Source organism: Salvelinus alpinus, chromosome 7 (assembly GCF_045679555.1).
Source record: "Salvelinus alpinus chromosome 7, SLU_Salpinus.1, whole genome shotgun sequence".
Classification (NCBI taxonomy): domain Eukaryota; kingdom Metazoa; phylum Chordata; class Actinopteri; order Salmoniformes; family Salmonidae; genus Salvelinus; species Salvelinus alpinus.
Genome location: NC_092092.1, coordinates 84,541,762 through 84,558,530, shown reverse-complemented (window position 1 = coordinate 84,558,530; position 16,769 = coordinate 84,541,762). Strand labels below are relative to the sequence as shown.

General features: G+C 45.4%; 1 protein-coding gene across 3 annotated transcripts in view; it reads right to left on the bottom strand.

Annotated features, from left to right (window-relative positions):
• The window catches only part of LOC139581782 (beta-synuclein-like), a 64,483-nt gene that overhangs the window by 46,603 nt on the left and 1,111 nt on the right, over nucleotides 1–16,769 (bottom strand). For all 3 annotated transcript variants that reach the window (XM_071411940.1, XM_071411941.1, XM_071411942.1), the window contains exons 2-4: nucleotides 15,274–15,415; nucleotides 11,870–11,899; nucleotides 10,879–10,964 (exon numbers count right to left, since the gene is read on the bottom strand). In XM_071411940.1, coding sequence (XP_071268041.1) covers nucleotides 10,879–10,964; nucleotides 11,870–11,899; nucleotides 15,274–15,394 — 237 coding nt within the window. In that variant the 5' untranslated portion in view covers nucleotides 15,395–15,415. The remainder of the gene's footprint in view (nucleotides 1–10,878; nucleotides 10,965–11,869; nucleotides 11,900–15,273; nucleotides 15,416–16,769) is intronic.

Here is a 16,769-nt window from a genome sequence, read left to right as displayed (position 1 = left end):
GTGATATAAGGGCTGGTGATAGTCTATAGTGATATAGGGGCAGGTGATAGTCTATAGTGATATAGGGGCAGGTGATAGTCTATAGTGATATAGGGGCTGGTGATAGTCTATAGTGATATAGGGGCTGGTGATAGTCTATAGTGAGATAGTGGCTGGTGATAGTCTATATACTAGTGATATAGGGGCTGGTGATAGTCTATAGTGATATAGGGGCTGGTGATAGTCTATAGTGATATAGGGGCTGGTTATAGTTTGTATACTAGTGATATAGGGGCTGGTGATAGTCTATGGTGATATAGGGGCTGGTGATAGTCTATAGTGATATAGGGGCTGGTTATAGTCTATAGTAATATAGGGGCTGGTGATAGTCTATAGTGATATACATTTACATTTTAGTCATTTAGCAGACGCTCTTATCCAGAGCGACTTACAGTAGAGTGCATACATTTTATTAAATTTTTTTTTACATACTGAGACAAGGATATCCCTACCGGCCAAACCCTCCCTACCGGCCAAACCCTCCCTAACCCGGGCGACGCTATGCCAATTGTGCGTCGCCCCACGGATCTCCCGGTTGCGGCCGGCTGCGACAGAGCCTGGGCGCGAACCCAGCCCAGCCTGGGCGCGAACCCAGAGACTCTGGTGGCGCAGCTAGCACTGCGATGCAGTGCCCTAGACCACTGCGCCACCCAGGAGATACAGATATAGGGGCTGGTGACAGTCTATAGGGGCTGGTGATAGTCTATAGTGATATAGGGGCTGGTGATAGTCTATAGTGATATAGGGGCTGGTGATAGTCTATATACTAGTGATATAGGGGCTGGTGATAGTCTATGGTGATATAGGGGCTGGTGATAGTCTGTATACTAGTGATATAGGGGCTGGTGATAGTCTATAGTGATATAGGGGCTGGTGATAGTCTATATACTAGTGATATAGGGGCTGGTGATAGTCTATAGTGATATAGGGGCTGGTGATAGTCTGTATACTAGTAATATAGGGGTTGGTGATAGTCTATAGTGATATAGGGGCTGGTGACAGTCTATAGGGGCTGGTGATAGTCTATAGTGATATAGGGGCTGGTGATAGTCTATGGTGATATAGGGGCTGGTGATAGTCTATATACTAGTGTTATAGTGGCTGGTGATAGTCTATAGTGATATAGGGGCTGATGATAGTATATAGTGATATAGGGGCTGGTGATAGTCTATAGTGATACAGGGCTGGTGATAGTCTATAGTCATATAAGGGCTGGTGATAGTCTATAGTGATATAGGGGCTGGTGATAGTCTATAGTGATATAGGGGCTGGTGATAGTCTGTAGTGATATAAGGGCTGGTGATAGTCTATAGTGATATAGGGGCTGGTGATAGTCTATAGTGATATAGGGGCTGGTGATAGTCTATAGTGATATAGTGGCTGGTGATAGTCTATAGTGATATAGGGGCGGGTGATAGTCTGTATACTAGTGATATAGGGGCTGGTGATAGTCTATAGTGATATAGGGGCTGGTGATAGTCTATAGTGTTATAGGGGCAGGTGATAGTATATAGTGATATAGGGGCTGGTGATAGTCTATAGTGATATAGGGGCTGGTGATAGTCTATAGTGATATAGGGCTGGTGATAGTCTATAGTGATATAGGGCTGGTGATAGTCTATAGTGATATAGTGGCTGGTGATAGTCTATAGTGATATAGGGGCTGGTGATAGTCTATAGTGATGTAGGTCAGGGGATAGTCTATAGTGATATAGGGGCAGGTGATAGTCTATAGTGATATAGGGGCTGGTGATAGTCTATAGTGATGTAGGTCAGGGGATAGTCTATAGTGATATAGGGGCTGGTGATAGTCTATAGTGATATAGGGGCTGGTGATAGTCTGTATACTAGTGATATAGGGGCTGGTGATAGTCTATAGTGATATAGGGGCTGGTGATAGTCTATGGTGATATAGGGGCTGGTGATAGTCTATATACTAGTGATATAGGGGCTGGTGATAGTCTATAGTGATATAGGGGCTGGCGATAGTCTATAGTGATATAGGGGCTGGTGATAGTCTATAGTGATATAGGGGCTGGTGATAGTCTATAGTGATATAGGGGCTGGTGATAGTCTATATACTAGTGATATAGGGGCTGGTGATAGTCTATAGTGATATAGGGGCTGGTGATAGTCTATAGTAATATAGGGGCTGGTGATAGTCTATAGTGATATAGGGCTGGTGATAGTCTATGGTGATATAGGGGCTGGTGATAGTCTGTATACTAGTGATATAGGGGCTGGTGATAGTCTATATACTAGTGATATAGGGCTGGTGATAGTCTGTAGTGATATAAGGGCTGGTGATAGTCTATAGTGATATAGGGGCTGGTGATAGTCTATAGTGATATAGGGGCTGGTGATAGTCTATAGTGATATAGTGGCTGGTGATAGTCTATAGTGATATAGGGGCTGGTGATAGTCTGTATACTAGTGATATAGGGGCTGGTGATAGTCTATAGTGATATAGGGGCTGGTGATAGTCTATAGTGTTATAGGGGCTGGTGATAGTATATAGTGATATAGGGGCTGGTGATAGTCTATAGTGATATAGGGGCTGGTGATAGTCTATAGTGATATAGGGCTGGTGATAGTCTATAGTGATATAGGGCTGGTGATAGTCTATAGTGATATAGTGGCTGGTGATAGTCTATAGTGATATAGGGGCTGGTGATAGTCTATAGTGATATAGGGGCTGGTGATAGTCTATAGTGATATAGGGGCAGGTGATAGTCTATAGTGATATAGGGGCTGGTGATAGTCTGTATACTAGTGATATAGGGGCTGGTGATAGTCTATAGTGATATAGGGGCTGGTGATAGTCTATGGTGATATAGGGGCTGGTGATAGTCTATATACTAGTGATATAGGGGCTGGTGATAGTCTATAGTTATATAGGGGCTGGCGATAGTCTATAGTGATATAGGGGCTGGTGATAGTCTGTATACTAGTGATATAGGGGCTGGTGATAGTCTATAGTGATATAGGGGCTGGTGATAGTCTATGGTGATATAGGGGCTGGTGATAGTCTATATACTAGTGATATAGGGGCTGGTGATAGTCTATAGTGATATAGGGGCTGGCGATAGTCTATAGTGATATAGGGGCTGGTGATAGTCTGTATACTAGTGATATAGGGGCTGGTGATAGTCTATAGTGATATAGGGGCTGGTGATAGTCTATAGTAATATAGGGGCTGGTGATAGTCTGTATACTAGTGATATAGGGGCTGGTGATAGTCTATAGTGATATAGGGGCTGGTGATAGTCTATGGTGATATAGGGGCTGGTGATAGTCTATATACTAGTGATATAGGGGCTGGTGATAGTCTATAGTGATATAGGGGCTGGCGATAGTCTATAGTGATATAGGGGCTGGTGATAGTCTATAGTGATATAGGGGCTGGTGATAGTCGATAGTGATATAGGGGCTGGTGATAGTCTATATACTAGTGATATAGGGGCTGGTGATAGTCTATAGTGATATAGGGGCTGGTGGTAGTCTATAGGAATATAGGGGCTGGTGATAGTCTATAGTGATATAGGGCTGGTGATAGTCTATGGTGATATAGGGGCTGGTGATAGTCTGTATACTAGTGATATAGGGGCTGGTGATAGTCTATATACTAGTGATATAGGGCTGGTGATAGTCTATAGTGATATAGGGGCTGGTGATAGTCTATAGTAATATAGGGGCTGGTGATAGTCTATAGTGATATAGGGGCTGGTGATAGTCTATAGTGATATAGGGGCTGGTGATAGTCTATAGTGATATAGGGGCTGATGATAGTCTATAGTGATGTAGGTCAGGGGATAGTCTATAGTGATATAGGGGCAGGGATAGTCTATAGTGATATAGGGGCTGGTGATAGTCTATAGTGATGTAGGTCAGGGGATAGTCTATAGTGATATAGGGGCTGGTGATAGTCTATAGTGATATAGGGGCTGGTGATAGTCTGTATACTAGTGATATAGGGGCTGGTGATAGTCTATAGTGATATAGGGGCTGGTGATAGTCTATGGTGATATAGGGGCTGGTGATAGTCTATATACTAGTGATATAGGGGCTGGTGATAGTCTATAGTGATATAGGGGCTGGCGATAGTCTATAGTGATATAGGGGCTGGTGATAGTCTATAGTGATATAGGGGCTGGTGATAGTCTATAGTGATATAGGGGCTGGTGATAGTCTATATACTAGTGATATAGGGGCTGGTGATAGTCTATAGTGATATAGGGGCTGGTGATAGTCTATAGTAATATAGGGGCTGGTGATAGTCTATAGTGATATAGGGCTGGTGATAGTCTATGGTGATATAGGGGCTGGTGATAGTCTGTATACTAGTGATATAGGGCTGGTGATAGTCTATAGTGATATAGGGGCTGGTGATAGTCTATAGTAATATAGGGGCTGGTGATAGTCTATAGTGATATAGGGGCTCGTGATAGTCTATAGTGATATAGGGGCTGGTGATAGTCTATAGTGAAATAGGGGCTGGTGATAGTCTATAGTGATATAGGGCTGGTGATAGTCTATAGTGATATAGGGGCTGGTGATAGTCTGTATACTAGTGATATAGGGGCTGGTGATAGTCTGTATATTAGTGATATATGGGGCTGGTGATGGGCTTTATACTACTGATGCAGGGGTTTTCAGATAACAGTATGACAAAAATGAGGCTTGACTAGGCAGGTTGTCGTTGTTCACAACAGTGATATAGAGTATGATTGGTCAAGAGGAAGCATCCTACGGAGAGAGATACAGTAAGTCAAATAAAGAGGATTCGCCCTGGAAACAAGGTGTCATGTGGATGTTTTCTGGGGTTTAGTGGGACAGCTAGTCACAATGTCAAAGAAGAAAAGCAACCAAGCCCCACCACCTCTTCCTCCCACACACCCTCACGCACCCCACTGCCACCTATGTGTTTTAATTGAGAGTGCAGCCCATAGAGAGTAATGACATTGGGCAAGGTTGCCTGGGAGCAAAGCAGGAGTGGGGAGAGGACAGGACAGGACAGGAGAGGAGAGGAGAGGAGAGGAGAGGTTGATAGACCTAGAGAAGGGGTTATTACACTTCACCTGTCCTGGATGACTGGCTGGCTGTAGCTGGCTGACTGGCTGGCTGATATAGCGTGTGATTGACTAGGGAGAGATAATAACTAAAACGGACAAATACAATCAAAACCTTTCCCCCTGCAAGCAATGGACTCACGCCTCAGATGGAGGAGAGCAGAGGAGAGGAGAGCAGAGGAGAGGAGAGCAGAGGAGAGGAGGTTGACAGTCCTAGAGAAGGGGTTATTACACTTCACCTGTCCTGGTTGACTGGCTAACTGACTGGCTGGCTGGCTGGCTAACTGACTGGCTGGCTGGCTGACTGGCTGGCTGACTGGCTAACTGACTGGCTGGCTAACTGAATGGCTAACTGACTGGCTGGCTACTGACTGACTGGCTAGCTGACTGGCTAACTGACTGGCTGGCTGGCTGGCTAACTGACTGGCTGGCTGGCTAACTGACTGGCTGGCTGGCTGACTGGCTGGCTAGCTGACTGGCTAACTGACTGGCTGGCTGACTGGCTACCTGACTGGCTGGTTAACTGGCTGGTTAACTGACTGGCTGGCTGGCTGGCTGGCTGGCTAGCTGACTGGCTAACTGACTGGCTGACTGGCTGGCTAACTGACTGGCTGACTGGCTGGCTGGCTAACTGACTGGCTGGCTAACTGACTGGCTGGCTAACTGACTGGCTGACTGGCTAACTGAATGACTGGCTGACTGGCTGGCTAACTGGCTGGCTAACTGACTGGCTGACTGACTGACTGGCTGGCTAACTGACTGGCTGACTGGCTGGCTAACTGACTGGCTGACTGGCTGGCTGACTGCCTGACTGACTGGCTGGCTGGCTGACTGCCTGACTGGCTGACAGGCTGGCTGGTGGACTGACTGGCTGGCTAACTGACTGGCTGGCTGGTTGACTGACTGACTGGCTGGCTAACTGGCTGACTGACTAACTGACTGGCTGACTAGTTTACTGGCTAACTGACTGGCTGACTGGCTGACTGGCTGACTGGCTAACTGGCTGACTGACTAACTGACTGGCTGACTAGTTTACTGGCTAACTGACTGGCTGATTGGCTGGCTGACTGACTAACTGACTGGCTGACTGACTGCACAGTCTCTATGGCATCTAAGTGCTTTTGTGTGCGTAGTGTTTGAGTGTCTGCTGAGAACTGCCTCTCTCTGCTGTAGTCTTACCCACTAAACCCAGGAGAATGTCTGTCACTGTTAGAATCCGGCAGGACTAGAGACTCTTTTCTCTAGCCAGTTCCTTCAGTTGTATGTCTGTCACTGTTGAACACATAATGAAATGTCTCTTTTCAGAAAAACCCGTACAAAAAAAACTGCCCATGAATTCAAAAACAATATTATTATTATCAGTAGTTATCATGTGAGACAGTTGTACTTGTACATTTTTCATGTGCTTTTCCCTTCTGAAAAAAAGAATCCCCACATGTTTATGTTTACCTTTCATGTTTATTCTTTACGTTTATTTTACACCATTTCCAGCTACATCCAGTCCAGGGACCGACCAGGACCAACCCTGCTTCGACCAGGACCAACCCTGCTTCGACCAGGCCCAACCTTGCTTCGACCAGGCCCAACCCTGCTTCGACCAGGACCAACCCTGCTTCGACCAGGCCCAACCTTGCTTCGACCGGGACCAACCCTGCTTCGACCAGGACCAACCCTGCTTCGACCAGGACCAACCCTGCTTCGACCAGGCCCAACCTTGCTTCGACCAGGCCCAACCCTGCTTCGACCAGGCCCAACCTTGCTTCGACCAGGCCCAACCTTGCTTCGACCAGGACCAACCCTGCTTCGACCAGGACCAACCTTGCTTCGACCGGGACCAACCCTGCTTCGACCAGGACCAACCCTGCTTCGACCGGGACCAACCCTGCTTCGACCAGGCCCAACCTTGCTTCGACCAGGACCAACCCTGCTTCGACCAGGACCAACCCTGCTTCGACCAGGACCAACCCTGCTTCGACCAGGACCAACCCTGCTTCGACCAGGACCAACCCTGCTTCGACCAGGACCAACCCTGCTTCGACCAGGACCAACCCTGCTTCGACCAGGCCCAACCCTGCTTCGACCAGGCCCAACCTTGCTTCGACCAGGACCAACCCTGCTTCGACCAGGACCAACCCTGCTTCGACCAGGACCAACCCTGCTTCGACCAGGACCAACCCTGCTTCGACCAGGACCAACCCTGCTGCGACCAGGACCAACCCTGCTTCGACCAGGACCAACCCTGCTGCGACCAGGACCAACCCTGCTTAGCTTCAGACGCAAACCAGCAGTGGAATGCAGGGTGCTATGTTCCTGGAATGAATGTGTCAAAACTTGCAACTGGAGAAAAGGCAGCATAACCAAAGGCCAGGGTAACATAACCAAAGGCCAGGGTAACATAACCAAAGGCCAGGGTAACATAACCAAAGGCCAGGGTAACATAACCAAAGGCCAGGGTAACATAACCAAAGGCCAGGGTAACATAACCAAAGGCCAGGGTAACATAACCAAAGGACCAGGGTAACATAACCAAAGGCCAGGGTAACATAACCAAAGGACCAGGGTCACATGACCAAAGGACCAGGGTCACATGACCAAAGAGAGGGAAAATTGCAGGAAAGGGGGAAGCTTTTTTTTGCCTCCATTTACAATTTATTTATTTTATTTTGAAATTATTTCCTTGCAATGCTTTGTTTTCCTATCAATATTTTGGGTTCATGTTTTGCTTACAAAAGCATTATTTTTGTTTTGCAAAACTAATATTTTTGCTCTTGACTGCTTGACATTACTACAGTAACTCAGTAGAGGATTACACCACATAATAACTAACGGTTTTCTTCCAGGGTTGAAGGATTGGACCAAAGTGCAGCGCGGCTAGTGTTAAACATGTTTAATCAAGAACAAGTGAAACACTACAAACAACAATACAAAATAACAAATGTGCAAAAACCGAGACAGACCTATCTGGTGCAGACAATCACAGAGACAGGAAACAAACACCCACAAAATCCCAACACAAAACAAGCCTCCTATATATGATTCTCAATCAGGGACAACGATTACCATCTGCCTCTGATTGAGAACCATATTAGGCTGGACATAGAAACAGACAAACTAGACACACAACATAGAATTCCCACCCAGCTCACGTCCTGACCAACACTAAACAAGCAAAACACATAATAACTCTGGTCAGGACGTTACAATAACACTATGACTCTATTACAGGGGTTTAAAGCAGCAATCCTTAAATGAAACATTAACAATGTATCGTCCCCGCCACAGTTTTCTGGAAAAAGCTGATGGGGATGGAACAATGCAACCACTCTCAAATTCATGGACTGCGCTACGGATGCAAAGACTGACCCTCCACGACATCTAAATTATACGTTTTTACCCAGAAGAGCAAAACAACTGACATGTACTTGTTGGTGAGAGTCTCATCTTTCCATCGGGGGGTCATAATAGTTTATAGGTCAAACCGTTCGAACGCTACAGACGATTTTTTGAGAAGACCGATTTTGGGGATGTCTCATGGTCCTGATAATCACCGCTCTAGCTTTGTCACCTTTCACCACAGATGTCTCAAAGGCTGGCTGACTGGCTGACTGCCTGACTGACTGGCTGGCTGACTAGCTGACTGGCTGGCTGACTGACTGGCAGGCTGGCTGGTGAACTGACTGACTGGCTGGCTGGTTGACTGGCTTTACCAGGTCTCATGGTGCTGATAAACACCATTCTGGCTCTGCCACCTTTCACCACAGATGTCTCATGGCTCAGTGGGACATGCAGTGGATTGAGACCCAGATATCTCTAGCTTAAACTGACCAATTTTGATGGGGACATTTGTAATTATGCTAATTAGATTTGCACGGGGGGCGCGGACATCAACTCGAGTGGGTTAACCATGTTTTGAGGCTATACAGTATTTGTTTACATTTACAAACATTGGAGTACAACAAATTTATATTCTGGTTTCTGATGGGGTATGAGAGTTTAATTAAGCTCATGAGATATTACATTCTTCGAGAATCAATTGGTACATATAATGCATTTCTAAATGGATGTAGCAACTACGGATTGCCCCTTTAACAGGCAGTGACCTTCACACAGCAGAACTACACTGAACTATACAGCAGAACTACAACAGCAGAACTACACAGAACTACAACAGCAGAACTACACTGAACTACACAGCAGAACTACACTGAACTACAACAGCAGAACTACACAGAACTACAACAGCAGAACTACACAGAACTACACAGAACTACAACAGCAGAACTACACAGAACTACAACAGCAGAACTACACTGAACTACAACAGCAGAACTACACAGAACTACAACAGCAGAACTACACAGAACTACAACAGCAGAACTACACAGAACTACAACAGCAGAACTACACAGAACTACAACAGCAGAACTACACAGAACTACAACAGCCAGATTATTAGGTACACCCATCTACTACCGAGTTGGACCCCCCTTTGCCTCCAGAACAGCCTAAATTATTCGTTGCATGGAAACATTGCTCAGTTTTGGTATCAAGGGACTTAACGTGTGCCAGGAAAACATTCCCCCACACCTTTACACCCCCGCCACCAGCCTGTACCGTTGACACCAGGCAGGACGGGGCCATGGACTCATGGCGCCTACGCCAAATCCTGACTCAGCTATCAGCATGACGTAACAGGAACCGGGATTCATCGGACCAGGCGATGTTCTTAGCTGATAGGAGTGGAACTCGGTGTGGTCGTCTGCTGCAATAGCCCATCCGTGACAAGGGTCGACTAGTTGTGCGTTCCTTGTTGCCGTTCTGCACACCACTGTTGTACTGCGCCGTTGTGGGCCTGTTTGTGGCCTGCCTGTTACACTGCACCATTCTCCTTCGAACTCTCACCAATGACTTGTTTTCGTCCACAGGACTGTCGCTGACTGGATGTTGTTTTGTTTGTCGTACCGTTCTCGATAAACCATTGACACTGTCGTGTGTGAAAAGCCCAGGACGCCGGACGTTTCCGAGATACCAAAACCGGCGCAACCTGGCACCGACGATCGTATCACGCTCAAAGTGGCTTAAGTCACTCGTTTTTCCCCGTTCTAACGTTCGATCGAACAGTATCTGAATGTCTCGATGCCTGGCTGGCCTGCTTTATAGAGCAAGCCACGGGGCCACGTGAATCACAGTCTTTAGGAGCGAACCATTTTCGTGAACGGGGTGATGTTCCTAATTAACTGGCCACTGAGTTTATGTTACCATTTCAATGTGATCCATTAAACCTGCCTCCCCCCAATGTTTTTATTTATTATGTCCACTGTTCTGTGAATGTCCTACAAAATGTCCCTTGTCCCACATTGGTGCTTTCTAGATGTAGTCACCCTAATTCCACCAGTGGAAACATTGCTACTCCAACATGTTAACACCATCTTTTCACACGTGATGAAAAACATAATTTCAACCTCGAAGTTTTCGTACATGTGAAAATGCTTATTTGATCTTCACTTTAAAAAAATATGACATGTTTTTTTCTAAGGACACAAGGATGATAGGACTGTGTGTGTGTGTGTGTGTGTGTGTGTGTGTGTGTGTGTGTGTGTGTGTGTGTGTGTGTGTGTGTGTGTGTGTGTGTGTGTGTGTGTGTGTGTGTGTGTGTGTGTGTGTGTGTGTGTGGTGTGTGTGGGTGTGTGTGTGTGTGTGTGTGTGTGTGTGTGTGTGTGTGTGTGTGTGTGTGTGTGTGTGTGTGTGGGTGTGTGTGTGTTAGTCGTACGTTCATGTCAGATGGGAACTCGTCCTTCTTCCCCAGGCCGGTGGCAGCAGCGATATTCCCCATGGCTCCACCAGCAAGGTCCTTCGCTGCATCATCACACACACAGACATTATTAACACACACACACACACACATTATTAACACACACACATTAACATATCATCACACACACACACATTATTAACACACACACACACACACATTATTAACACACACACACACACATTATTAACACACACACACACACACATTATTAACACACACACATTATTAATTCACACAGACATTAACATACACACACACACATTATTAACACACACACACACACACACACACACACACACACACACACACACACACACACACACACACACACACACACACACACACACACACACACACACATTAACACACACACACATTAACACACACACACACACATTAACATACACACAAACATATTATTAACACACACACACCAAATGCACACACACACACACACACACATTAACACACACAAAGCACATCCCCTGAAGTCCTAGTTTGTCTCTAAGGCATTATATATCTTTACCAGTCTAATCCTGTTTGGTTCGATATCGTAGTTTGTCTTTAAGGCCTTATATATCTTTACCAGTCTAATCCTGTCTAATCCTGTTTGGTTTGATCTCCTAGTTTGTTTCTAAGGCATTATATATCTTTACCAGTCTAATCCTGTCTAATCCTGTTTGGTTCGATGTCCTAGATTGTCTCTAAGGCATTATGTATCTTTACCTGTCTAATCCTGTTTGGTTCGATATCCTAGATTGTCTCTAAGGCATTATGTATCTTTACCTGTCTCATCCTGTTTAATCCTGCTTGGTTTGTGCACCACACTCTTATTATCTGATCCAGCCTAACCTGATTGTGACTTGGAAGAGTCTAAGTATCTTACTGTTGTGATACTGTAGCGCTGATGTCAACATCTGAACTAAAGCCTGAACAGTAAACGTACCTGAACCAACACCATCTTTGGCCTTGGTGCCTGAAAAGGGAGAACAAGACATCTGTTACCAGATTACAATGCTACATTACCCCTCCATTATCACGCATCGTGTGTTACCAGACTACAATGCTACATTACCCCTCCATTATCATGCATCATGTGTTACCAGATTACAATGCTACATTTCCCCTCCATTATCACGCATCATGTGTTACCAGATTACAATGCTACATTACCCCACCATTATCACGCATCATGTGTCACCACATTAAAATGCTACATTACCCCTCCATTATCATGCATCATGTGTTACTACCTTCCAAATCCTATGTTTTCATCCATAATGATAATTATCTCAATAGCGTTACCAACACATTCCTCTTTAATACACACACAGTAAATGAGGCATTACTGTATAAACAACGCCTCAACATCAACAAACATCTTCACATACTATATTAGCCGTTTCTGAGAATGCATTTTTAGAGGACAAACGTTCAACTTCAACCAGACCATTTACAGGTGAAATAAGTCCCATGCGAGTGTATAGCCACAGCAAACAGCAGGTTTATTAATCCCAGACGTTGGGATCTGCACTCTCCTTATCTTCCTCTGGGAATTCACTGAGGTCTGCCTAGTCTGCCCTCACACACACACACACACACAGACAGACAGACAGACAGACAGACAGACAGACAGACAGACAGACAGACAGACAGACAGACAGACAGACAGACAGACAGACAGACAGACAGACAGACAGACAGACAGACAGACAGACAGACAGACAGACAGACAGACAGACAGACAGACAGACAGACAGACAGACAGACAGTTGACTTTGTCAACTGGGACAATATTGATCAATTGATTAATACATTGATTCACTGATGTACCTTCTACAATTGGGCATGTTCAGTCAGGCACACACCTCAGCAAACCATTCGTTGTCATTTACAACATCTGAATCCCCTTGTACAAATATAACGTCAGTGACGTCATTATTGAATATACACTATACAGACAAAGTATGTGGACACGCCTTGAAATTAGTGGATTCGACTATTTCAGCCACACCCGTTGCTGACAGGTCTATAAAATTTAGCACACAGCCACGCAATCTCCATAGACAAACATTGGCAGTAGAATGGCCTTACAGAAGAGCTCAGTGACTTTCAACGTGGCACCGTCATAGGATGCCATCTTTCCAACAAGTCAGTTCGTCAAATTTCTGCCCTGCTAGAGCTTTCCCGGTCAGCTGTAAGTGCTGTTATTGTGAATTGGAAACATCTAGGAGAAACAACGGCTCAGCCGCGAAGTGGTAGGCCACACAAGCTAAGAGAACAGTACCGCCGAGTGCTGTCCTCAGTTGCAACACTCACTACCAAACTGTCTCTGGAAGCAACATCAGCACAAGAACTGTTGATTGAGAGCTTCATGAAATGGGTTTCCATGGCTGAGCAGCTGCTCACAAGCCTAAGATCACCATGTGCAATGCCAAGCGTCGGCTGGAGTGATGTAAAGCTCGCCGCCATTGGACTCTGCAGCAGTGGAAACGCGTTCTCTGGAGTGATGAATCACGCTTCACCATGTGGCAGTCTGATAGACAAATCTGGGTTTGGTGGATGCCAGGAGAACGCTACCTGTCCGAATGCATAGTGCCAACTGTAAAGTTTGGTGGAGGAGGAATAATGGTCTGGGGCTGTTTCTCATAGTTCGGGCTAGGCCCCTTAGTTCCAGTGAAGGGAAATCGTAACGCTACAGCATACAATGACATTCTAGATGAATCTATGCTTCCAACTTTGTGGCAACAGTTTGGGGAACGCCCTTTCCTGTTTCAGCATGACAATGCCCCCGTACACAAAGCGAGGTCCTTACAGAAATGGTTTGTTGAGATCGGTGTGGAAGAACTTCACTCGCCTGCGCAGGGCCCTGACCTCAACCCCATCGAACACTACGAGCCAGGCCTAATCGCACAACATCAGTGCCCGACCTCATTAATGCCCTTTGTGGCTGAATGAAAGCAAGACCCCACAGCACTATTCAAACATCTAGTGGAAAGCCTTCCCAGAAAAGTAGAGGCTATTATAGCAGCAAAGGGTACTGCAAACTCCATATTAATGTCCTAGATTTTGAAATGAGATGTTTGACGAGCAGGTGTCCACATACTTTTGGGCATGTTGTGTATCTGTGAGCACATATTTTCCCTGTACATTATATCCATATAATAATGCCCTGCATATAATGGAGACTGCCACTGCCAACCACCTACTTCCATTCATTCATAGTGCCCAATCCACAGTAACCTACAGAATGAACCCATAGTAGCCTACAGAATGAACCAATAGTAGCCTACAGAATGAACCCACAGGAACCTACAGAATGAACCCATAGTAGCCCACAGAATGCACCCACAGTAGCCTACAGAATGTACCCACAGTAGCCTACAGAATGAACCCACAGTAGCCTACAGAATGAACCCACAGTAGCCTACAGAATGTACCCACAGTAGCCTACAGAATGAACCCACAGTAGTCTACAGAATGAACCCATAGTAGCCTACTCAATGAACCCATAGTAGCTTACAGAATGAACCCAAAGTAGCCTAGTGAATGAACCTATAGTAGTCTACTGAATGAACCAATAGTAGCCTACAGAATCAATCCAAAGTAGCCTACAGAATGAACCAATAGAAGACTGCGGAATGAACCCATAGCAGCCTACAGAATGAACCCACAGTGGCCTACAGACTGAACCCACAGTAGCCTACAGACTGAACCCACAGTAGCCTACAGAATGAACCCACAGTATCCTACAGAATGAACCCACAGTAGCCTACAGAATGAACCCACAGTATCCTACAGAATGAACCCATAGTAGCCTACTCAATGAACCCACAGTATCCTACAGAATGAACCCATAGTAGCCAACAGAATCAATCCAAAGTAGCCTGTAGTAGCTTGCAGAATGAACCCACAGTAGCCTACAGAATGAACCCATTGTAGTCTGCAGTATCCTACAGAATGAACAAATAGCACAAAGAAAATGCCATGTTGGCATTGAGGAATCAATGATGCTTCACTACTACGCGCCTCAAAGAGAAGCCATAACATCCTTTTAAAGAAGATCACAAAAAAGACCCACCCATTTTCCAACCAATCAAGGAAAAGTACATTATCTCTGGACATATAGCGTCGCTTCACGAGGCATTCTATATGTCAGCGGTCTCAACGCTCATTGGTTGCTGCAGCCATCAAGCAATCTCTGCTGTACACGACTCGCTCGCTTGGCAGGCGCTCGTGATATGCATGCATTACATTGAAGCCATGGATATCACAGGGACCGGATCACAGGGACCGGATAATCCAAATCAGATTGCTTTCGTTCTAACGTTTCTAAAGGTCGGGTCTTACCGATAAACATGGCTCCTTCCTTGGTCTTTTCCGCCGCCAGCGCAGCTCCCTCTTTAGTCTTCTCCGCGGCGATAGCCATGCCGTCTTTAGCTTTGGACAACCCTTTCATGAACACATCCATCTCGACCCTGGTCCTGGTGCTCTGGTGAGATGCAAAGACCCAAGAATCACCTTCCATGTAGTCTATTGTCCGCCTATAGTCGTATACCGTAGTAATGTGGTAGGCCCAGTACTAGTCACATGCTAACGGCTACCCATATCGACTTCAAATGTTTTTTTAAAACAACACTGTCCATGGTCCTGAAACAGAGCATTTTAATGAATTATTCGGCATGGTCCTGGAGAGAAGGGAATGAGATCCATTACAGTAGTTTATCATGCGTTGTTATACACAATTATGTGGTATTAATTATGTGGTATTAATTACATGGTAATTAATGATTGTTTTGACGGATTGATTGCTCTGCATAGAGTTGGACCATGAATTATCATTACTATGTATGTATTCGAGGCCCTGCCGTAGTTATATAGCCTACATGGTGATGGATAGCAATTCCCGATTAAAAGAGTAACTGTCCGTGGTGCTGAAAGAGTCTGTTTCAATTGTGTATTCTGAACGATTTTTATTCGATACGTGCTCGGTTACGGACTGTTGTTGACAGATAACTGAGGTACAGGTCATATAAGGAAATCAGTCAATTGAAATAAATTCATTAGGCCCTAATCTATTCGATTTTACATGACCTGGGCAGGGTTGCAGCCATGGGTGGGCGTGCGAGGAGATAAGCCTACCCACTTTTGGAGTCAGGCCCAGCCAATCAAAATGAGTTTTTCCACTACAAAAGGGCTTTACTACAGACAGAAATTCTCCTCAGTTTCATCCGTTGTCCGGGTGACGGGTCTCAGAGGATCCCCCAGGTGAAGAAGGAGATCCCGGGCTGGCGTGTTTTCATGTGGTCTGCGGTTGTGAGGCAGGTTGGACTCACTGCCAAATTCTCTAGAAAGACGTTGAAGGCGACTTAAGGTAGAGAAATGAACGTTAAATTCTCTGGCAACAGCTCTGGTGGACGTTCCTGCAGTCACAGCATGCCAATTACACGCTTCCTTAAAACTCGAGACATCTGTGGCATTGTGTTGTGTGACAAAATTGCACATTTTACAGTGGCCTTTTACTGTCCCCAGCACAAGGTGCACTTGTGTAATGGTCATGCTGTTTAATCATCTTCTTGATATGCCACTCCTGTCAGGTGGATGGATTATCTTGTCAAAGGAGAAATACTCACTAACAGTGATGTAAACACATTTGTGCACAAAATGTGACAGAACGTTTTCTGAGATATTTTACTTCAGCTCATCAAACGTGGGACCAACACTTTGCATGTTGCGTTTATATTTTTGGTCAGTATAGCTTTCACTGTTTCCCCTTTTCTCTTTATTTTTTTCCTTTCTAATACCATAGCTGTCACTTTGTGTCTAGGCTGTCATTTAAAGCGCTG